This window comes from Jaculus jaculus, chromosome 6 (genome assembly GCF_020740685.1).
Source record: "Jaculus jaculus isolate mJacJac1 chromosome 6, mJacJac1.mat.Y.cur, whole genome shotgun sequence".
NCBI classification, from domain to species: domain Eukaryota; kingdom Metazoa; phylum Chordata; class Mammalia; order Rodentia; family Dipodidae; genus Jaculus; species Jaculus jaculus.
The window spans coordinates 115,262,390-115,286,409 of NC_059107.1; the positions used below are offsets into that span (position 1 = coordinate 115,262,390).

The 24,020-nt window shown below is 41.4% G+C and overlaps 2 protein-coding genes across 7 annotated transcripts in view; one reads left to right on the top strand and one right to left on the bottom strand.

Moving 5' to 3' along the window:
- Window positions 1-13,828, top strand: part of LOC101613387 (transmembrane protein 19) — a 58,854-nt gene extending 45,026 nt beyond the window's left edge. For 3 of the 6 annotated variants that reach the window (XM_045151736.1, XM_045151734.1, XM_004650106.2), the window contains 5 exons: window positions 351-488; window positions 2,097-2,351; window positions 8,098-8,307; window positions 11,611-11,804; window positions 12,909-13,828. In XM_045151736.1, the coding sequence (XP_045007671.1) occupies window positions 351-488; window positions 2,097-2,351; window positions 8,098-8,307; window positions 11,611-11,774 (767 nt within the window). In that variant the 3' untranslated portion in view covers window positions 11,775-11,804; window positions 12,909-13,828. Of the gene's footprint in view, window positions 1-350; window positions 489-2,096; window positions 2,352-8,097; window positions 8,308-11,610; window positions 11,805-12,753; window positions 12,831-12,908 lie in introns of those variants that run through there. The other 3 variants (XM_045151735.1, XM_045151737.1, XM_045151738.1) reach the window with 3 other exon arrangements.
- Window positions 13,829-23,329: 9,501 nt separating this feature from the next.
- LOC101596268 (TP53-regulated inhibitor of apoptosis 1-like) lies at window positions 23,330-23,561 on the bottom strand. The gene has a single exon (XM_045151440.1). The coding sequence runs from the start codon at window positions 23,559-23,561 to the stop codon at window positions 23,331-23,333; it is 231 nt and encodes a 76-aa protein (XP_045007375.1). The 3' UTR covers window position 23,330.
- Between the last annotated feature and the right edge of the window lie 459 nt (window positions 23,562-24,020).

A 24,020-nucleotide genomic window follows, 5' to 3' on the forward strand; every position in this document is an offset into this window, starting at 1 on the left:
CTTGTAATCACATCACTGGGGAGGAAGAGGTAGACATCCCTGGGGCTGGCTGGCCAGCCAGACTAGCCTACTTGGCCAATTTTAGATCAATGAAAGACTGTCTCTGAAAAAAAAACAAGAAAAGAAAAGTAGACAACATTCCTAAGGAACAGCACAAATGTTATCCTCTGCCCTGTGCACACATGCCTGCCACATCTACATATGCACATACCAACACATACAAACATGCACACATGAATTCAAAAAGAAATACATTTCAAGTTGTAGTTTTTAAATAACTGAAAAAAATTTCAATTTTTAAGGTATTAATATGTAGATTAAGTATAATTCTATCTTTGTGTTTCTTTCAGCTCTAGTGGTTGGATTTATCCTAACCATTGCAAATTTTAGCTTTTTCACCTCCTTGCTGATGTTTTTCCTTTCATCTTCAAAACTCACCAAGTGGAAGGGAGAAATAAAGAAGCGGGTAGATTCAGAATATAAAGAAGGTAAAGTTAATTATGTTTGACATCATTCAAAATGAGAAACTGTTTCTTCCTAACATAAGCGTTTGAGCAGAAATTGTTTTGACTATCGGAACAACAAGTTTATTTGGGAATTGCTTCAGTAGCCTAATTTTATGTATCATAAAAAAGAAACAACTGCAGAATTTTAGCTCTAGACCCTATCAATATATATATTTGGTTTTGTTTACTTTATTTATTTGAGAGAGAAAGAAAAAGGCAGATAAAGAGACAGAGAGAATGGGAACACCAGGGCTTCCAGCCACTGCAAGTGAACTCCAAGGTCAGGCGCCACCTTGTGCGTCTGGCTTTATATGGGTACTGGAGACTCAAACCTGAGTCCTTTGGCTTTGCCAGCAAGCACCTTAACCTCTAAGCCATTTCTCCAGCCCAATCTACATCTTTTTTTTTTTTTAATTAGTTATAGACATACTCAGCATGTAAACAGCACATGTTGGTACCATCCTTACCCTCATCCCTGCCCCCCCCCCAGGAACCCTTCTTGTTGGAGATGCTGGTTATCCCCATGGGGATTTGGGGTCATGCATTGTGGGGCTGCCCATCACTTATGGGGAAGAGGCAACGTCGCTGTGCATAATGTCCCAACTTGTGGCTCTAACAATCTTTCCACCCTCTTCTACAAATGTCCCTGAGCTATGTTGGGTTCGTGTTAGGTCTACTTCAGTGATAATGTCTTGGGAGCCTCTGTGTCTCTGGTTTGGTAGGAGTTGAGTGTCCTCAGTGTCTATCTCCTTCACCCTTGTGCTCATATCAGGTTTACCAAGAAAGCAACACTCTGGCTCATTTCCCCAATTTCTCTGGTTTCAGCTAGGGCCTTGGTGAAGTGTGAGGGGCCATTTCTCTCCTCAGGTCCTGCTTCCATCTGAAAAAGAGAAGCAGATTCTCCAACAGCCAATCTTTGTCTTTTAATAACAATATAGAATGTGGTAAGAGGTACCATATTGCTTTTAAGTCTTAAAAGAAAAAAGCCAGGCTGGGTGTGGTGACACATGCCTTTAATCCCAGCACTCGGGAGGCAGAAGTAGGAGGATTGCCCTGAGTTCGAGGCCACCCTGAGACTACACAGTGAATTCCAGGTCAGCCTGGGCTAGAGCAAGACCCTACCTCAAAAACCCAAAAAACAAAAACAGAAAAAAGCCAGGCATGGTGGTACACACCTTTAATCTCAGCACTCAGGAGGCAGAGGTAGGAGGTGATGAGTTTGAGGCCAGCCTGGGAGAGTACATAGTGAATTCCAGCTCAGCCTGGGCCAGAGTGAGACCCTACCTTGAAAAAAACAACAAAAACAAACAAACAAAAAAAAAAAGCAATCTCTTTTTTTAACTTTTTTTTTTTTTTTTTGAGGTAGGGTTTCACTCTAGCCCAGGCTAACCTGGAATTCAATATATAGTCTCAGGGTGGCCTTGAATTCACGGCAATCCTCCTACCTCTGCCTCCCAAGTGCTGAGATCAAAAGCATGCATCACCATGCTTGGCCATTTTCTTAAGCTTTAAAACATATTTTTTCACTACATAATTTCCTTCTGAGGACAAAGTATTGTCTGTCTATTTCATGTACTTACTTGTATCAAGGAGGGCAGAGGAACTGGATTCAGGTGTTCTGCAATGGAGCTGTGCCAACGGAACTAGCCCTGCTCTACATGATAGAAAGTGGGCCTGGTGAAATACCCATCGATTTTTCCAAGCAGTACTCGGCCTCCTGGATGTGTTTGTCTCTCCTGGCTGCACTGGCCTGCTCCGCAGGAGACACATGGGCTTCTGAAGTTGGCCCAGTTCTGAGCAAAAGCCCACCTCGGCTAATAACAACCTGGAAGAAAGTTCCAGTTGGTGAGTCTTGATTTGAGTTTCCTAAAACACCAATAATAACAACAACAAAAAATCCCTTAAATTAATTTTGTTTGTTTGTTTTTAGACTGGGATATAAGGTCTTGCTTTATCCCAGGCTGACCTGGAATTTACTATGTAGTCTTAGGGTGTTCTTGAACTCATAGTGATCCTTCTACCTCTGCCTCCCAAATGCTGGATTAATTAAAGGCATGCATCACCATGCCCAGCCTTAAGTTTAAATAAATATATATATATATATATATATATTTTCAAGGTAGGGCCTTGCTCTAGCCCAGGCTGATCTGAAATTCACTCTGTAGTCTCAGGGTGGCATCAAATTCATGGCAGTTCTCCTACTTCTACCTCCCAGGTGCTGTGACTAAAGGCATGCACCACACCCGGCTAAAAATATGAAAGAATTATGATTGGTCTTCTTAATAAGTTGCTGTAGACTATTACATAACATTTATAGAAAATATTAACAAAACTTACATGAATAATAAAATAGCAGAGAAGCCGGGCAATGTGAAGCACACCTTTAATCCCAGCACCTGGGAGGCAGAGGAAGGAGGATTGCTTTGAATTCGAAGTCACCTTGATGAGACTACAGAGTGAATTCCAGGTCAGCCTGGGCGAGAGTAAGACCCTACCTAGAAAATCAAAAAAATAAAAATTAAAAAAAGAGCTTAGAAATTAACCTACAGAGCAAAGTGAAAGAGAAAGGGAACCTATTATGTAAGTATGTATAAATATGTTTTTAAAGCCGGGCATGGTGGTGCATTCCTTTAATTCTAGCACTCGAGAGGCAGATGTAGGAGAATTGCCATGAGTTCGAGGACACCCTGAGACTACATAGTGAGTTCCAGGTCAGCTTGAGCTAGAGTGAGACCCTACCTCAAAAAAAAAACAAACAAAATAATAATAATAATAATAGTAATGTTTTTAATCTACCACCAACCCTCCAAATGTATGTATTTAGGCAATAGTGGATTAAAACATATCTAAAGAAAATAATTTTTCAGGCTGGAGATATGGCTTAGCAGTTAAGGCGTTTGCCTACTAAGCCAAAGAACCTTGGTTCGATTCCCCAGGACCCACATAAGCTAGATGCACAAGGGGCACATGCATCTGGAATTTGTTTGCAGTGGCTGCAGGCCTTGACTTGAGCCCATTCTCTCTCTCTGTCTCTCTTCTGTCTTTCTCTCTCTCTGCATGCAAATAAAAATAAATAAAATTTAAAAATAAATAAATAAAATAATTTTTCTCTGCTGAATGCTCACAGATAAGTTTCTTGTGATTTTAGTAAACACTACAGTATGACAACTATTTATATTATATTGATATTTATTATAATCATTGTAAAGAAAGTGAGGATGGGGGCTGGAGAAATGGCTTAGCAGTTAAGGTACTTTCCTACGAAATCTAAAGACACAGGTTCGATTCCCCAGTACCCACTAAGCCAGATGCACAGGTGGCACATGTGTCTGGAGCTCATTTGCAATGGCTAGAGGCCCTGGCACACCCATTTTTTTCTCTCTATCTACTTCTGTCAAATAAGTAAATAAACAAAATATGTTTTTAAAAAGAAAGGGAAGATGTTAATAAATTACATACAAATAGCAAGGTGGTTTCTGGGGATGGGCATAATTTTTGTTGTTTTGGGTTGGTATACTTTGTTTTGTTTGGTTTTGTGCTGGTAATGAAATCCAGGGCCTTGCACAGATTAGCCCAATGCTATTCCACCAAGCTACATGTATTCCCAGCCCTAGAAAACTCATTAAGGGTCTGGAGAGATGGTTTAGCAGTTAAGGCACATGCTTGCAAAGCCAAATGTCCTAAGTTGGATTCCCCAGTACCCATGTGTTGCCGTCATTTTCACATTGCTGGCAGAAATCACCCAACCAAGAGCAACTTGTTGGGGTGGGGGGTTTATTTTGACTTGCAGACTTGAGGGGAAGCTCCATGATGGCAGGGGGAAATGATGGCATGAGCAGGGGATGGACAATAGCAACAGAAGAGTGTACCAAACACTTGTAAGGGGAAACAGGTTATAATACCCATAATCCCACCCCCAACAATACACTGCCTCCATGAGGCATTAATTCCCAGATCTCCATCAACTGGGAACCTAGCATTGAGAACACCTAAATTTATGGGGGACACCTGAGTTAAATCACTGCATTCTGCCCCTGGCCCTCATAAACTGATAACCATCCATGATGTAAAATGCAATGCATTCAGTCCAATTTTAAACATCCCCATAGTTTTTACCAATCCTGATGATATTCACACATTTCCATAGTCTACAATCTTTTAACTGAGCCATAAAACAAAACTAAACAAAAAAACATAATGACACAGAATAAACATTCACACTGCAAAAGATGGCATTGGATATAGCAAAGAAATATTCAAACAATACAAGATTTAAACAGGGAAACCATCAAGCTCCAAGTCCAACAATTCTAGTCAATGACAAATCTCCAAGTCCAATAATTCTAACCAGCAACAAGTCTCTGGAGTTCCAACTCCCCCCTATCCCCTAGCTAGTTTACTCACAGTCCTGGAAAACTTCATCCAGGGCTGGCAGTTTTCCTTAGCAGCTATCTTGTGGTCCCAGCATCTCCACTGGGTCTTTGCTGCAACCCATGGTCCATCCTCACAGTTCCATCGGTCTCCATGCAGGCATTCAGCAACCCTGCTTCACACTGCCCATGGCCATTTCCAAAACACAAGACCATGCTGTAAATTCAGTGACCCTCTCTTTCCTGCATTTCTCACACTCCATAATACCAGATGAGGTGCTAATTTGATAATTCAGGGAGAATAAAGCAGACTTGGAAGAACAGGATAGTCCTTGAGCATTCAGGCCCCTTCAAAAGAGTCTTCATTCTTTCCATTGTCCCAATACAGGTCTGTTGGCCCAATCTCAAAGTTTGTAATCTCTCATATAATTTCAGCTGAACTGGCAGAATTTTGTCCCAAAGATTTTCATTTTTTTCTTTGCTGTATCCCACTGCTTACACTAGCCCATTTCTACACAATGCAACCTTGCACAAATTTTCAGGACATGGGCATAACAGCAAGCCTCTCACACAAACTGCTTCTAGCCCAGTCCAGAGATAAAGCTCTTTTTCATCCTTATAAGCCAAACCTCACAGTCCATAGTTCTTACTGCATTCAGGTCTTTTAACTCTGACCAGTATAATTCATCAAGCTGTACTTAGTAGAACTGCAAGGCATCTCTTAGGCCAATGTTTCAAATCCTTCCACATTCCTTTTGAAAACCAGCTCCACAAGGCAAAAGCCACAGTCAGTGACCCCCACTCTAAGTACCAACTTTACTGTTGTAGTCTGGTTCTCATTGCTGGTTGAAACCATCTGACCAAGAGCAGCTTGTGGGGAAAAAAAACAAAAAAAAAAAAAAACACGTTTTTTGGCCTACAGGGGAAGCTCCATGATGGCATGAGAAAACAATGGCAAGAGCAAAGGGTGGATATCACCTCCTAGCCAACATCAAGTGGACAACAGCAATAGGAGAGTGTACCAAACACTAGCAAGGGGAAACTGGCTATAATACCCCTAAGCCCACCACCTAACAATTGAGGAGGCATTAATTCCCAAATCCCCATCAGCTGGAAACCTAGCATTCAGAACACCTAAATTTATGGAGTATACCCAAATCAACCATCATACCACATAAAGCCAAATGCACAAGGTGGTGCACGCTTCTAGAGTTCATTTGTAGTGGGTAGAGGCCATGGTACACCTGTTTTCTGTCTGTCTGCCTCTTTCTCAAGTAAATAAAGTAAAATATTTTTTTTTAATTTTTATCAACATTTTCCATGATTATAAAATATATCCCATGGTAATTCTCTCCCTCCCCACCCCCACATTTTCCCATTTGAAATTCCATTCTCCATCATATTTCCTCCCCATTACAATCATTGTAATTATAAAATACTTTTAAAAAGAAAACTCTTTATATTACATGATTTCTTTCCTTTTTTTTTTTTGGTTTTTCGAGGTAGGGTCTCACTCTAGCCCAGGCTGACCTGGAATTCACTATACAGTTTCAGGGTGGCCTTGAACTCACAGCAGTCCTCCTACCTCTGCCTCCCTAGTGCTGGGATTAAAGGCGTGCACCACCATGCCCAGATCACTTCTTATTTTTTTTAATTTTTATTTATTTATGTATTTATTTATTTGAGAGTGATACAGAGAGAAAGAGGCAGAGAGACAGAGAGAGAATGGGCGCATCAGGGCTTCCAGCCACTGCAAACGAACTCCAGACACGTGCGCCCCCTTGTGCATCTGGCTAATGTGGGTCCTGGGGAATCGAGCCTCAAACCAGGGTCCTTAGGCTCCACAGGCAAGCGCTTAACCACTAAGCCATCTCTCTAGCCCCACTTCTTATTTTTAATGTATTTTATTTATTTATTTGAGAGATGAACAGGTACAGGATGAGAGAGAGAGAATGGGCATGTCAGGGCCTCCAGCCATGGCACTTCCTTGTGCATCTGGTTTACTTAGGACCTGGAGAATCGAACCGGGGTCCTTAGGCTTCACAGGCAAATGCCTTAACCGCTAAGCCATCTCTCCAGCCAGAGAGAGAGCTTAGTGGTTAAGGCACTTGCCTGCAAAGTCAAAAGACCCAGGTTTGATTCCCCAGGACCCACATAAGCCCAATGCACAAGGTGGCACATGTGTCTGGAGTTTGTAGTGGCTGGACGTCCTAGTGTGCCCATTCTCTCTTACCCTCTCTCTGTCTCTCCCCCCCCCCCTTCTCTGCCTGCCTCTTTCTGTCTCTCTCCCTCTCTCCCAAATAAAAATAAACTATTTTTAAATATGGGCTGAAAGAATAACTTAGAGGTTAAGGCATTTGCCTGCAAAGCCAAAAGATCCGGCTTCAATTCCCCAGGACCCACATTAGCCAGATGCACAAGGGGACGCATGCATCTGGAGTTTGTTTGCAGTGGCTGGAGGCCCTGGCATGCCCATTCTCTATCTTTCTTTCTCTGTCAAATAAATGAATAAATAAAAATAAAATACTTAAATATATATACTTATATATAATGAAGAGAGAGAGAATGAATATGAATGGGCACACCAGGGCCTCTTGCCACTGCAAATGAAGTCCAAACACATGCACCAATTGTGCATCTGGCTTTATGTGGGTAATGGGAAATCGAACCAAAGCCAAGCCAGGCTGGCAGGTTTTGCAAGCAAATGCCCTTAACTGCCAAGCCATCTCCCCAGCCCATGATTTCACTTCTATGTAGTTGTATAACATAACTGATCTCTTAGAAGTTGAAAGTAGAATGGCATTTACCAGAAGCCGAGAACCTATAGGAAAGAAAGATGGGGAAAGATTAACCAGTAAGGACTGTATAATTAGACAGTAGGAAGAAATTCGGGTATTGTAGTGGTTAGAAGTAACAATAACATACTGCATATTTCTAAAAATTAGCAGTTTTGAATGCTTTCACCTTAATGAAATGATAAATATTTGAGGAGATAGTTATGAGTACCCTGATTTGAACATTATATAATGTATACATGTATTAAAATATCACAGTTTCCCATAAATATCTATAGCTTTTGCGTATCATCTAGAAATTAAAAATAAAAATTTTCTTTAAACAGGTACCAATTATTTGCCTTTTTTTTTTTTTTTTTTTTTTTTTTTTTTGCTTTCCTTGTTATGTATGTTAAGTAGGTGATTTTATGCATGTTTCTTCCTCAGGGACCAATGGAGGAGTTACAGTGGTGGGCCTCACCTCCAGTCTCCTGGGGGGTACCTTTGTGGGCCTCACGTACTTCCTCACACAGTTGGCATTTGTGAGCGATTTAGACATTTCTGCTCCCCAGTGGCCCATCATTGCATTTGGAGGTCTAGCTGGCTTACTAGGATCAATTGTGGACTCATATTTAGGGGCAACCATGCAGTTTACTGGTAAGAACAGTAGCTTATTCTTGTAACGTTTTAGATTTTATTTTAAGAAATATGGAAAACAAAGAGAAATGTCATGATGAAAGTAAACTTAAGGATAACTAATGTGGAAGGGCTAGAAATGACAAGTCAGAAAATGTCCTCTGTGGCTTTGGTTTTCTTATTCTTTTGTGGGAAATTATCAAACAAGAATTACCTCTGTGAAGCAGCGACTGGGGGAGGAGATTACAGTGCAAGTGACAGGTACCTTTGATGCTGAGCTCTCATGTAATCTGGAGAAGCAGAACATTTGGATCAGATCATCTTAATATACCTCCTTCCATTTTTTTCTCCAAGCCCATTTGGCAGATACTTACTGAACTAACCTATGTACGTGACCTACTTCCCCACTGTGATACCACCAGAATTTACTCCTCTCACCATTGAGATTGTTGGCTCTTGTTTTGTTGCCCCTGAACTCCTGGGCTCAAGCTGTCTATCTGCCTCAAGCTCCCAAGTAAATGGGCCTACACATGCATGCCACTTTACCTAACAGTCATCATTGAGAGATTTTGTTGTTGTTGTTTGAGGTAGGGTCTAACTCTAGCCCAGGCTGACCTGGAACTCACTCTGTAGCCTCAGGCTGGCCGTGAATTCACAGGGATTCTCCTATCTCTGCCTCCTGAGTGCTGCGATTAAAGGTGTGTGCCACCATACCCACCTACCATTGAGATTTGAGCCCCACTCAAGATATATGAGAAAATCAGCTTTCCTCGAATTTTTCTGTGCTTTTCTTCTGAAACTCTCCTACCTTGCCAGCATATAGACATATTCTGCTAAGTGTGTATTTGCTGTACACTCTGAGTAACCATGCTTGACTGACATCATAAAGAGACGGAGAAGCTACAGAAGGGTACCCTGAGGACTGTCCTCCTCCCTGTGGTTTCTGTTCTCCTCACCTAGCAGAGTGTGATCTGTTTCACTAGTTGCAAATAGATTCTAAGGAAGAAGAAATCTGGTTTTCCTGCACTGAAGGGTTAGGGACTGCCCACATGCATGGCTCCTTAATGACTCCAGGTGTTTTGTTTTTATTTTCTAAGGTGGGCTCATAAGAGGAGAAGCTTCTTACTATATTGAGTGGTTGGGAAAACTATGGGCAACAGGGGAAATTAATTCACTTACTTAATCTTACCCTGTTTTGTTCTGTTTGTGCTCCTGTTATTTTTTTTTAAATATCTAGACTGGGGGGTTTATAAAGACCAAAAATCTCTGGAGCCTAAGATCAAGACCCCAGCAGATGCAGGGTCTAGTGACAGCTTACTCTGCTTCCAAGGTAGCATTTTGTTGCTGTGGCCTTGTCCTCCTGTGGGCAAAGGCAGAGGCAAAAAGACCAACAAGCTCCCTGGTACTCCTGTTTATAGAAGTATCAGTCCTGTCCATGTGAGTACAGCCCTCAGGCTTGATTATTTGTGGAAAGTCCCACCTTGTAATGCTGTCACATTGGGTCTTCGATTCTTTCATTTTGGAGGGACATAAACGTGTGAACTATAGCAGCTTCATCTTTGTCAATGCCAGGGTAGCCCAGATTCAGTCCCAACTCTCAGGCTTCCCAGGTTTGACAGAGAAGAAGACAGGAAGGCATACCTATACCAGTTTCCATGGTCTTCATGTTCTCCCACCCACTTGTAAGGCAACTCCAGGAATATTAAAAGACCAATACTGAGGTATGCCAGAGCTCAGTTATTCAATGAGACATTTTGTAATGGGGGGTTCCATGTATCTCACCATTAAATTATCCACTAAAGTCATTTTAGAAGTTACTGAGAGTCTTTCAAATATTGTCTACCTTCTGGAGAAAAGGGCTGATGCTAGATTTTAGATCCAGGTAGGGATTAAATTCCATAAAGATGCAGGAGACTCCAGGCCTATGGACCTCAACTTTTGAGTCCTTATCCAAGTTAGCAAAGAGTTGAAAATACAAACTCAGAGAAGGGTAAATTGTGAGTTACAAGGTTTATTTTAGGGAGAGTTCAGATCCAGGGGGAAGGATAACAGAAAGACCAAAACTAAAAAGAGATTGTGTCCCTTCCCAGCTTGGGAAGGGGAGGTGGGAAGACAGAGAAAAATCTCCCTTGCATGGGATCATCTCTAGGGAAGATGCCTCTGGAGAAGGGGCTTACTCACGTGGAAAGCAAAGCATGAGAACCCAAGCCAGAAGATCCCTCTCACATAGGAGGTCAGAGGAGACTACAAGATCGTAAAGGACTCAGCTTAAAGAGAGGGCACACATGTACCAAAGAGGGCATACAGGAAAACACTCCAAAGCAAGGCAGGAAAGTACAGACCAAAAGAACTCACATGTGTGTCATGAGGGATCCAGAGGAAGGAGAAGAAACCAAGAGAGAGGGTGACACACATGATTGGGCAAGAAAGCACTGAGTACCAGGTGCACACGGAAAACCAGCAGGAAAAGACCCAGCAAAAGAAAATCCTCCCCATTCCCAAAGAGCTTACCAAAGCAAGGACCAGGAGAGTCAGGGAGCAGGAGAATGAATGAGTTTGTATATGTAGCTAAGCAGGAAAACATCCCGAAATAAGGCAACAAAGTACACAGACAAAAAGAAATCTTCCCCTCCACAGGATAGGAAGAGGAGAGGAGATCAAGAGATTTATAACCTTGTGTCCAGACAGATCCAAAGGAAGAAGGGAGATCAAGAGGATTTATACTCATGCTTTCATATGGTCAAACACCAATAAAGATGTGTATTGTCATCAGACTCAGATATGTAAGGGAAAAACCCAACTGATTGATGGACTCAAGAGGCTGACCCAGGAGAGGCCAGCTCACAGGTATGCCAAGCTGAGGAAGAAGCACAAAGTGCTGTTGAGGAGTTATTGCTTAGCACCATCTTTAATGAGACAGGATCAGATGAGGGTTCTAGTCCTGCCAGGACAGGCAAGATGACATCTGTGTTCTGAGGTCTGTGTCCCTGGCTGACTGCCTATTAAAAAAAAAAAAAAAAACTATCTTGTGGCTAGAGAGATGGCTTAGCAGTTAAGTGCTTGCTTGTGAAACCTAAGGACCCTGGTTTGAGACTCAATTCCCTAGTACCCACATAAGCCAGATACACAAGGTGGCACCATGCATCTGGAATTTGTTTGCTAGAGGCCCAGGTGTGCCCATTCTCTCTCTGTGTCTGTCACTTTCAAATAAATAAAAAATAAAAACAAAGAAAGCTGTCTTGCTCTCATTCTCCTTCATTGCTTGTTACTTCTTTTTTAAGGTTATTTAGGTTTTCCACACCATTTGCTTTTCTTCCGCTCCAGGTTTGGATGAAAGCACTGGCATGGTGGTCAACAGCCCAACCAAGGAGGCAAAGCATGTAGCAGGGAAACCCATTCTGGATAACAATGCGGTGAACCTGTTCTCCTCTGTGCTGGTGGCCCTCTTGCTCCCAACAGCTGCTTGGGGGTTTTGGCCCAGAGAGTGAATTTTAGTTCATTTCCATAGGCTAATACTGGTGAGTTCAGCTAAATTTACAATTCCAAATTTTATCTTAATGAACAATATTGTAATGGTATAGTGGGAATGCTAGCTCCTTCCATAATCCATTGTGATGGAATCACATATTTTCTTTCATCAAAGCCCTTTTTAATAGCTAATGTCTTTATGGTGAAAGACAAGACTGCATAGAACTTATGGGTATTTTCTTGTGGATATGGCTTTTAAATAATGGAGCTATATTTCTCCTCTGTTCTAATTTGATGAACTGAGAAGTCTACATCTATGTAAAATTTATTTGGTTTGTTTAAACCAGTGTAATGACTAAAAGTGATGTTATTTTACAGTGTTTCCTAGCTGTAGCAGAGAAATGCCACTATGCCAATTACTCCAAAGTTACATCTCTTTTAAATGGCTTAAGCTGATATGTGGAAGCCTAAATAAATACACAGGTATAGGCTTTTCCCAATACCTTGCCAGTTAGAATTGTGAAAAGTAGAGAGATTGGTTCCTAGGGTGTTGTGTGGCATGCTCCACATTTTTCTCCCTTCTTCCTAGTTAATAATGTAATTGTTCAAGCTAATGTCTTTTTTATTAGGAAGTATGAAGAAAATTATTTTTTTACTAAAACCAAAGGAAATTATTTAAAAATTGCACCTTCAGGCTGGAGGAGGGGGATGTAGCTTAGTGGTGGAGGATTTGTCTGACATTCTCAATGTTCCAGCTTCATTCCCAGCATTGGAAAAAAAATTGTACCTTATTATATATTTGTTCTTTGAACAGAAACTGTCTTGAATTCATCATTTTAATGCATTTTCTAGCTTGCTTTGATATACATACAGGAATTTGGATTCCATATTGTCATCTTGAACACTTAGTAACTGGAAACTTATCCTAATTATGTTTGTAATTTACTATTTGGGGTCTCATCATGTGCCTTCTAAGTTGTGCTTTCTTTTTCCTTGTAGCCTCAGCCAAAGTGAATTCCGATTTTCAACTTTGTTCTTCACTGTATCTTACCTTATACTAAACAGATTTTGAAGCAGTGGGTTATTTTACTAAATATATCTTAAAATGTTGCTCGTATGATTTCCATACCTTTCTTGCCCTGCCCCTTTTGCAGTCTTAAAGAAATCAAGAAAGAACTCCATGAACAAGCAACCACCAGAATGAATACAGCTGAAAATTCCTACTAGTGTCCCTGCTATTGTAGGGTTATAGGTTGAAAGCTGAATTGGATAAGAAAGGAAAACAAAACTGTTCAAACCTTTAATCCTTAAGCCAATCAACTCGGTAGGCTGAAGCTGTTGGTTTTGAATTTGAGGTACACTTCAGAAGCACTTGGGCATGTTTTAGAAAATGTACTTATGCTTGGTCCAGGCCCCCAAAATTCTGATTTAGCTGAAATTTAGAATTTTTTTTCTTTAGCTCTAGCTGCGCATGAGAATTATTTAAGAAGTTTAAAAACAGTGATGCCAAGGCAACTTTTTAGACCAGGTAAACCAGAATGCTTTAAGGTAAGGCCTGTACTCTGCTTTGGAGTGGCCTGCTCATACTTGCATACTTTGAGAAAACACTGTGGTAGATTTAAACATCTAACTTGGTTGAGAACTGCTGAATAAGTACATCCTAAAGCTCTGTCCCCAAAGAGCTTCAAAGGAATGGGACTTTTCATTTTCAGGAGAACAACTGTTATCCATGCTGTTGTGCACCACCTGTGGATGAATCATTCCTGGGATTATGCCGTATCTGACAGCTGCCTCACATACTCAACCATCATAATATCAGTTTCTGTGCAGCCTGTATATGGTGCTAACATACCTTTTGTCTTTTCCTGGAAATTCCTTCTCATGACATACTGTAGGAGCAGTCATGAGTTTGTTAGAAGCAACACATCATTAACAGTGTAGGGAGATAACTGCTATATAATATTTTATTTTAAAACCTGGGAGAAGCCAGGTGTGGTGACACACACCTTTAATCCCAGCACTGGGGAGGCAGAGGTAGGAGGATTGCTGAGCGTTCAAGGCCATGCTGAGACTACATAGTGAATACCAGGTCAGCCTGAGCTAAGGCAAGACCCTACCTCGAGAAACAAAAAACCTAGGGGAGATGGTTCACTGTGTAAGAGCGCTTAGGCCTGATTTGCCCTGAGTTCAAGTCCCCAGCACCCATAGTCATGCATACCTATAATTCCTGTACTGCAGGAAGCAGAAACCTGAGAATCACTGGGCTTATGAAAACAGCAGCTGTAGGTTTAGCTTTAGGTTCAGTGAGAGACTATGTCTCAAAAAAAATTTACAGATGAACAGTTAAGGAAGACACTCAATCATCTTCTCTGGGCTCAGCACATGCATGTGTGGGACATGCGTCTGCACACACATGCACACACACACTTGTGTGTATGTACCACACCACATCACACCTACTAAGATACATGCAAGGAAAAGAAAGAATGTTGACTAAGTGCATTATGTTTTGGAATCCAAGTTTTTCAGAACTTAGAAGAACAATTGGCTATATATAAAATATTTCAGTTAAAATTTCTAAAAACCCAAGGTAAAAACCATTATCAAATGCACTATTATTCTTGTGGTAAATTATTAGTGGCTCTGCTAGTCATGTGTACATATATATATATATATATATATATATATAGAGAGAGAGAGAGAGAGAGAGAGAGAGAGAGAGAGACAGACAGACAGACAGACAGACATAGACTATAAAGCATCTCAGATCAAATTAAGTCAAGTTTTGTCATCAATCTCGAGAAATTTTGTTTTTACATTTCACAGTTGTTGAAGCCAGGCGTGGTGGCACACACCTTTAATCCCAGCACTTGGGAGGCTGAATTAGGAGGATTGCCATGAGTTCAAGGCCACCCTGAGACTACATAGTGATTCCAGGTCAGCCTGAACTACAGTGAGACCCTACCCAGGAAAAAAAAAAATTCATAGTTGTTTTGTCTTTGCTTCAGCCACACTATGTATCAGAGGACAGTCTTGAACTCCTGATCCTTCAGTATGCGCAGAGAGGGAGATAGTGTGGGTGCACCAGAGCCTCTGGCTGCTGCAAATTCCAGATGTATGTGTAACATCCATCCAGCTTTACATGGGTACTAGGGAATCGAACCTGGGCCATCAGGCTTTGCAAGCAAGCACCTTTAACCATTTAGCCATCTCCACAGGACCTGGTCCTCCTGTCTATACCTCCTGAGTGCTGACGTTGCAGGAGTGTACCACCAAGTTCAGCCTTTAACAACTTTCATAATTAGATAATTAATAAAACCTGTTCTTCTTTGTTGAGTATAGTTACATCATGGAATGAGCATATGACAGGATAATAAAACAGTGTGCTGTCTAAGTAACAGGAAAACTACTAGTGTACTGTGGCACAATGGAGAACAGTAACGTATGGTTCAGCGCAGCTCCTGAAGGACATCAAGTGGAACTCTCAGGAATGTACAAAATTGACACAGTAGATTATTGCACCCTTCGTCTCTCTCAACTCTTGAGTCACACATCTTCCTTGTTTCTTGCTGCCTCAGTAAAATAAAAGCCCACTAAAGTGAAAAGTCAGATGAAAGGAGATGTTTTAAACTTTATCACATGCTTGCAACATGAATAGGTGCTGCCTATTCTATGCAGATATCCTAAGGCCCATTCACCTGATCCTCCTGTTTTTCTCTGATGTTCCATTACCATCACAATGAGAGTGAACTGTGTTGGACAGTAGACCCCCAAACAAATTATATATGCTGTGAAAATAAAACATAGTTGTGCAGCTTAATGAATTCAGTCTCCTCTGGAATATCTGTTGCTACAACTGCAGCTGGTCCTGATTTAAAAATATGTGTTTGATGCATGTTTGTTGAGTTGATTTCTCAATCAGTGTTTTGTTTTGTTTTGAAGAGTCTCTGAAGGTTAATAATCAGGAACAAATTCCTAGAAGGGAAAAAAATAAAAAACAGTTTGGCCACTTGAGTATTTGAGGTGTATGGTTATTCCAATAATTTTTATGGAACAATGTTAATGATTTTGAAACTAGTGAATCAGGAAATCATTGTAGGAGGCATGAAATATTGGCAGAATAAGACTCTAGAAGTCATTCTCCCTGACAGGACTGAATGTCAGTTCTCTTACATTTGTCATAGCTGCTCCCTTCACAGTTTTACAAATGTGTCAGTTATGTTTGGATTTGGTTGGTTTGTTTAATGCTTAGTTATTCAAGTAGTAAACTGAATCTGTTCTTTAAAAAAAATGGTGGGGGGGATGTTTCAAGCTAGAGTCTCACTGTAGCCCAGGCTGACCTGGAATTCACTATGTAGTTTCAGGGTGGCCTCGAGTTCATAGCGATCCTCCTACCTCTGCCTTCCTAGAGCTGGGATTAAAGGTGTGTGCCACCATACCTGGCTTTTTAAAATTTTTAGAACATTAGTGAAAAAAAAAATGATTCTTTTGACCCCATTGGGCCCCTTAACAATCTCAGCTCTTTCCTCTACAAGATAATTACTGGGGGCTAGAGAGATGGCTTACAGTTAAGGAGCTTGCCTGCAAAGACAAACGACCAGAGTTAATTTCCCCAGTACCCATGTAAAGTCAGATGCACAAAATGGTGGAAGCAACTGGGTTCATTTGCAGCAGCTGGAGGTCCTGGCATGCCCACTCTGTCTTCTTGGTATCTTCTCTGCTTGCAAATAAATAAAAATATTCTAAAAAGAAATAATTACTGGTAGAAATTTGGGATTTGTTAAAAAATTAATAAGAAAGAAAAAGAGACAGAGAGAAAGAGAATAAATGAGCATGCCAGGGCCTCTAGCCACTGAAAACAATTCTAGACACACATACTACTTTGCACATCTGGCTTTACATGGGTCTTGGGGAATTGAACTCGGGTCCTTAGGCTTTGCAAGCAAGCGTCTTAACTGCTGAGCCATCTCTCCAGCCCAGAAATTTGGAGTTTAAAAAAAATGTAAGCCAGGTGGGGTGACACATGCCATTAATTCCAGCACCCTGGAGACAGAGGTAGGAGGATCACTGTGAGTTTGAGGCCACCCTGAGACTGCATAATGAATTCCAGGCCAGCCAGGGCCAGAGCAAAACCCTACCATGAAAAACCAAAAAAAAAAAAAAAAAAAAAGTAGTATTTGTTTTAGGTATATTTTAACATATTTTTTAAAAATCATGGACTAGCCCAGTGTGGTGGCGCACGCCTTTAATCCCAGCACTCAGGAGGCAAAGGTAGGAGGATCGCCATGAGTTCAAGGCCACCCTGAGACTACGTAGTGAATTCCAGGTCAGCCTGAGCCAGAGTGAGACACTACCTTGAAAAACCAAAAAATAAATAAATAAATAAATCATGGACTAGAAAGATGGCTCAGCTTACAAAGCCTGAATGTCTGGGTTTGATTCTCCAGTACCTGTGTAAAGCCTGATGCACAATGTGGTCTAGACACACTTTTGCCTCACAAATAAATTTAAAGTTAATGACATTGTTATAACCAATGTTATCTTTTTGTTGCTTCAAGATACATACCTATGTCCAAGAAAAATCTTAACAAAAAGATTAAAAGAATATATACCAAAATTGTCAGTGTGTTGTCTGGTAAGATTACAGATGTTTTTAATTTTTCTTGAAATAATTTTAAGTATTTAAGTATATATATTATGACTTACTAAAACTACTAAAAGTATGCAAGGATGGGGAGATGTCCCAATGGTTATAGGTGCTTATCTATAAAGTCTAAGAATCCAAGTTTGATTCCCCAGTACCCAAGTAAAGCCAGGTGAGCCAGGGCCTGTAGCCATTGGAGATGAACTCCAAATGCATGCACCACCTTCTGCATCTGGCTTTACATGGGCCCTAGGGAATCAAACCCGGGTCGTTTGGCTTTGTAGGTAAGCGTCTAAACTTCTAAGCCATCCTCCAGCCCTTAATGTGCTTTGTAAAAAAGAAAAAATTATTTAGGAGAAAGAAGAAGAGTGAGTGAATATTGGCATGCCAGGGCTTCCTGCTACTGCATATGAACTGTAGACACATGTGCTGCTTAGTTCATGTGTCTCTATGTGAGTACTGAGGAATCGAATCTGGGCCATCAGGCTTTGCAAGCAAGTAGTTTAATTGCTGAATTATTCTGAACCCCATCTAATGTGCTTTCATTTTGCATTTTCCTGATGACTAAAAGGAATGAGGCATTTTTTCAGATGTTTATTAGCCAGTTGGTTATATTTTTTTATATGGCTTTTCTGGCCTTTTGCTAATTTTTCTTTTGAGTACATAGTCTTTTATTGATTTATAATTTTTTTCTTACATTCAGAATATGAATCCTATGTTGGATACACAGAGTATACATATATTTCACTAGACTTTGAGTTGCTTTTTAATTCTTTAAATAGTTGTGATGAACATAAATACAATAAAAACAATAACCTCCAAAAGGCCCATCTTCTCTACCATCCTGATGGTGTTTTGAATTTTGAGAGGGCCCAACATGTACTTCTTTGCAATTTTCCCTGTGTATACTGTTAAAGTTATTGCATATCTTCCTTGGGAATGACCACATCTGAAGTATGCAAACTTTTTATATGACTGGCAGCTACATATTGAACTAAATAAGGGAATGAATTCATGTTGTAGGAAATAACTCAGTTTTGCTTAGCATCTCTTTTAATAAGATGTCAGAATTCCTAGATGCTACAGATTGAGAATCACTGGCAGTTTCTTTCCGTGCTTGTGGTGTCCTCAATTAGAAAGAGTGAAGGAAATTGACTGAGCTGCCCTGAAGGAAGAACAGTTGTCCTTGAATGTTCTTAGAACTTCCATTGGTAGGCGCAGAACACTCCACCTCTCCGTGGAAGGAGTATCAGAGTTGCCTTCAAAGGGGAAAGGTGGGCTGGAGAGATGGCTTAGTGGTTAAGTGCTCGCCTATGAAGCCTAAGGACCCAGGTTCAAGGCTCGATTCCCCAGGTCCCACGTTAGCCAGATGCACAAGGGGGTGCACTCGTCTGGAGTTCTTTTGCAGTGGCTGGAGGCCCTGGCGCACTCATTCTTTCTATCTATCTGCCTCTTTGTCTGTCACTTTCAAATAAATCAAAAAAATAAAAAAATTAATATAAAAAGGGGAAAGCTGATAGGGGTGTGATGCACTGATTGTCAGTTTTCTAATACAGTGCCAATTTCTTCTTCTGTCCCGAGGCACATCTAGCCTCTGCTAGATAGTCTGGCCCTTCAGGGGTTGGTGTGGTAGTTCAGTGGTTAAAGGCTCTTGCTGGCCAAACCTGATGCCTAAGTTCCATTCCCCAGCCACCTATATAAAGCCAGATGGGTATTTGTTTGCAGCAGCAAGGGACCCTGGCATATATACACACACACGCACTTAAATAAAGAAAAAAAAAATGTTTTTAAGATAGGCTATCCTTAGACAGTGCTCTTTGGCAGGATTCCAAATGACCTTAGGGATTCAGCTCATCTGCACACTCTATGTGAAACCCATGCTTTGACTTTGATCTGCCTCTAGAGCCAAAACCAATCTCAGTGCAGCCACACCTGTCAGTTTAGCCATTTCAGAGTACATTGTGGGGGGCTGGGGAGGTAAAGGTCAGTGATTAAAGACACTTGCTTGCAAAATCAGAACCCATATAAACACAGATGCACAAAGTAATCTGTATGTCTAGAGTTCGTTTGCATTGGCAGGAGGCCCTGTGTGCCCATATTCACAATCAATCTCTCTCTCTCTCTCTCTCTCTCTCTCTCTCTCTCTCTTTCTCTCTGTGCTTGTGTGTGTGTGTGTGTGTGTGTGTGTGTGTGTGTTTCTCTCTGTCAAATAAAACAAAAAGTACATTGGGGCTGGGAAGATGACTCATTAGTTAGAAGTGCTTGTATTCAAACCTGCTGGCCAAGGTTCCATTCTTCAGTACCCAATTAATGCCAGATATACAAGTTGGCACATGCAAAAGGCCCTGATGTGCCCATACTGTCTCTCACCTTTCCTCCCTTCCTTTTTTCCCTCTTATTTCTCTTTCTCTTCTCACAAATAAATACAAATTTAAAAAACAAAAAAGAGGGAGACATCGAGCATTTATTTTTCCCCTTTGAAATCTGGTCAAGAGACATAGTCCAAGATTAACAAACTTCTGTAACTTTCTCAGGCACCAGTCATCTCTCCCTGTAAAGGAGACACTCTCCAATTTTATTCTTAAAACGCCTTCCTGGGGAACCTTTCTACATTGTTGGTGGGAATGTAGTCTGGTACAGCCATTGTGGAACTCAATGTGGAAGTTCTTGAGATGGCTAAAAATAGATTTACCATATGATTCAGCTACATCACTCCTAGGCATATATCCTAATGACTCTTCTCACTACCTTAGAGATACTTGCACAACCATGTTTATTGCTGCTCTATTCACAGTAGCTAGGAAATGGAACCAGCCTAGATGTCTCTCCACAGGTGAGTGGATAATAAAGATGTGGAGGTCTATTCAGCAGTAAAGAAAAATGAAATTTACAGGGAAATGAATGGATCTGGAAAAGATTATACTAACTGAGGTAACCCAGGTCCAGAAAGCCAAACGTCACATGTTCTCTCTTATATGTGGATCCTAGCTACAGTTGTTCAGAGTTGTGTGTGAGCTGGAACCAAAAATTCGTAGCAGAGGCCAGTAAGCTAGAAAAAGGCTAAAAGGGAGGGAGGAGAGGGAAGATCTTAAGGGGATAGTATTATATATATGTAAGTAGAAGAACAGATTACTGGGAGTGGAATGGCCTAAGTGAGGCCAGGGGAAGAGATTGAGTAAGAGAAGGATGGGGAAAGGGTCAATCAAAATACAAGATATTAAGAATAAAACATATGAAAGCCTACTTTTTTTGGATAATGGCACATCCAGAAGCCATAGATTGCTATAGGAAATTTTCAGTGCCAGGGATGGGATACCTTCCAGTGAGTTGTTGGCCAGGGAGGTCCCTGTTGCCTCCAAAACATTACAGGCTATTGCCAAAGGCCCTTGGGCTCCCACGAGCAACAGGTTGCTGAAGACTCCATGTGCCTGGGCAGTGGGGTCACTGAGAAGACAAGCTGGTGCTGAGCTGTAAACCTCCCTGTAGACCAGCCAACTGAAAGCTGGAAAAAGCTTCACTGCATGCAGCCCCATGAAAGACAGAAGTCATCACTGGTGAAAACATTGGACACTGGAAGCCTCAGGTTTAGCCAGACAGGCCAAATGACTGAACAGGTGCAATAGTGGCATGTCTGCTGTCAGGGAAACTAACTGTTCTCTAATTGGACTGGAAGCCTGCTTCATGGGAGGGAATACATGCCTGGTACTGAAAACCTAATCAAGAGCCTATTGCAGGGGAGGTCATGAGCCTTAGGAGTATAAAGTCTGCTTTTGTCTTGATAAATGCATATATTATGCTCACCAAACTGCCCTGTAAGCACGACACTTAATGCTCATATTCATATATCAATGCTATTCCCATTTTTGGTTAGAGAAGCTTCTCTTTTCAGATGGCGGTGAAGAGAGGGAGGGGATATGATGGAGAGAGGAGTTCTGAAGCGGAAAGTGGGGAGGGGAGGGAATTAGGATTTATTGTCTGTGAGTATAGAACTTGTCAATAAAAAAAATATAAAAAAGCAGGGCATGGTGGTTTACAGACTCAAGGGGAAGCTCCATGATGGCAGGGGAAAACAATGGCATGAGCAGAGGGTGGACATCACCCCCTGACTGGCCTACATAAGGTAAACAATAGCAATAGGAAAGTGTGCCAAATACTGGTAAGGGGAAATGGGCTAGAATATCCATAAGCCCTCCCCCAACTGCCTCCAGGAGGTGTTAATTCCTAAATCTCCATCAGCTGGGAACCTAGCATTCAGAACACCTAGGTTTATAGGGGATACCTGAGTCAAACCACCATAGTTGGTTATTCCTTTCCAGATGTATGAGCAACAAATCCAAATACTAAATTGTCAAGAGGCAGGAAATGTTCAAGGAGGAAAATATTCACTGTGACTAAAGATTAGATGCTGTGTAGTTGTGTGATATGGAGGTAGATTGAGTTCCATTATGAAGGGCCTTAATAATACTCTTCATATGACCTCAGGGCAAAAAGATTTGTCTTTTTGAAATCTGTAGTTTCTATTATATTACTGATGTTGAATAAGTCATGTGTGAAAATCCTTTGAAAACACTGTAGTAGACATAATAGTTTCCCAAATACGGCCATGTTCCAGTCCCCCAAAATAATACTTACCTTACATTGCAAAGGATACTTGGAGATGTGCCTAAAGTTGTAGTTATCTTCTCCTCCCCCCCTCTTTTTTTTTTTAATAAAAACTAATGTTACAATTTATTTCATTTTCATGATTACAGATATTATATAGGGCACAGTAGACAGATAAAAGCAAGCACCTTTCCCACATCTGCATCTGACCAGAGGCAGCATTTTTCCTTTTGAATGATGTGCAGATAAGCTTGAGTTGAAAACCGGCAGCAGCAGGTCTTTGTAATGAAGGTGCTTCTTCATTGGCAACCAAGCATGGTAAATGTTAGCCATGCTGTGAACTCTTGAGTTGGTCATCCAACTCGGGTTAAGGCAGGCACTGTTAAAAGCTTCCTCCCAAAACCAAAAAAAAAAAAAAAATGCCGGGCGTGGTGGCGCACGCCTTTAATCCCAGCACTCAGGAGGCAGAGGTAGGAGGATCACCGTGAGTTCAAGGCCACCCTGAGATGACAGAGTTAATTCCAGGTCAGCCTGGACCAGAGTGAGACCCTAACTCAAAAAAAAACCAAAAAAAAAGCTTCCTCCCCTTCACTAACACAGGCCACCAACAATCAACTATTACCACATAAAAATAAAACCGTGCTCCTCATTGATTGGAACCGTAGTGCCTGGGCCCCGCCCCTTTTAAGAGCATTAGCTCCCTGAGAGGAAAAAGAGGTCCTAACCGACTGCCTTCATGGACAATGACCCCCATAGAGTGTACCTAAGGTCCTTTGCAGCAAAAATCAAGATCACCTTGGCCAGTTCATCATTACTTACATACAAGGCGTGTTTAAAGCTGATTACAGACCATGTATTGCAACCATAATCCCAAGAAATTGTTCAGTTTTAGCACATTTCTCCAAGTGAGAAATCATCTCAAAGCAAGAATGACAGTTCTGGGCTGGAGAGATGGCTTTGCAGTTAAGCACTTGCCTGTGAAGCCTAAGGACCCCAGTTCAAGGCTCGATTCCCCAGGACCCACGTTAGCCAGATGCACGAGGGGACACACGCATCTGGAGTTCATTCACAGTGGCTGGAGGCCCTGGAACGCCCATTCTCTCGCTTTCTCTCCCTATCTGTCTCTTTCTCTGTCACTCTCAAATAAATAAAGAAAAATGAATTAAAAAAAAAAAAAAGAATGACAGTTCATCATCTTCTAGAAGCAGGAAAATCCAGAAGGCAGAGACAAAAATCCCAAACTCATCAAATTCCACGTCTATCTTCATAGCCTTTGTTGACAAAATCCAGACTCCTTTCTGTTCCTAATGTGAGGAATCCACCTTCAGGGTCAAGAAGAGTTTTCAGGCTTATCTTTGCCATGGCCCATGAACTCCAGTCCTTCAATAGGAATCTCTTTCTCCTTTATTGCTTTCTGAACACACTGCTGGTAGCGCTTGAAGAGGTCGGTGCACAGGTCCCCAGAGCCGTCCCCTTTCAAGAACTTCTCGGCAAACCAGCGATTGAAACACTGGTCGTACTCCTGCTTCATGTCAGTGCAAGCCTCCCCGACGCTGTTCATGGCGAGGCCCCCTCTCTCTTTTTAAGATAGGGTCTTAACTCTAGCCCAGGCTGACTTGGAGTTCACTATGTAGTCTCAGTGGCCTTGAACTCACAGCCATCCTATTACCTCTGCCTCTGCAATGCTTGGATTAAAGGTTGTGCCACCCATGATTGGCATGTAGTTACCTTCTTGAGACTGAGACGAAACACCCAACCAAAAGCAAATGATGGAAGAAAAAGTTTTTATTTTGGCTTAAAGCTTTCAGGAGAAGCTTCATGATGGCAGGGAAAAGATGGTAAAGTAGTGAGGCTTTACCTCTTGCTAAAAGCAAATGGACAACAGCAGCAGGAGAGTGGCCAAGCTAACCCTGGCTAGCTAGGAGCTAATAACCTTCAAGGTCCACCCCAGTGACACACTTCCTGCAGCAAGGCTTCATTTCTAAAGTTGCCATCAGCATTCAGCACATGAGTTTATGGG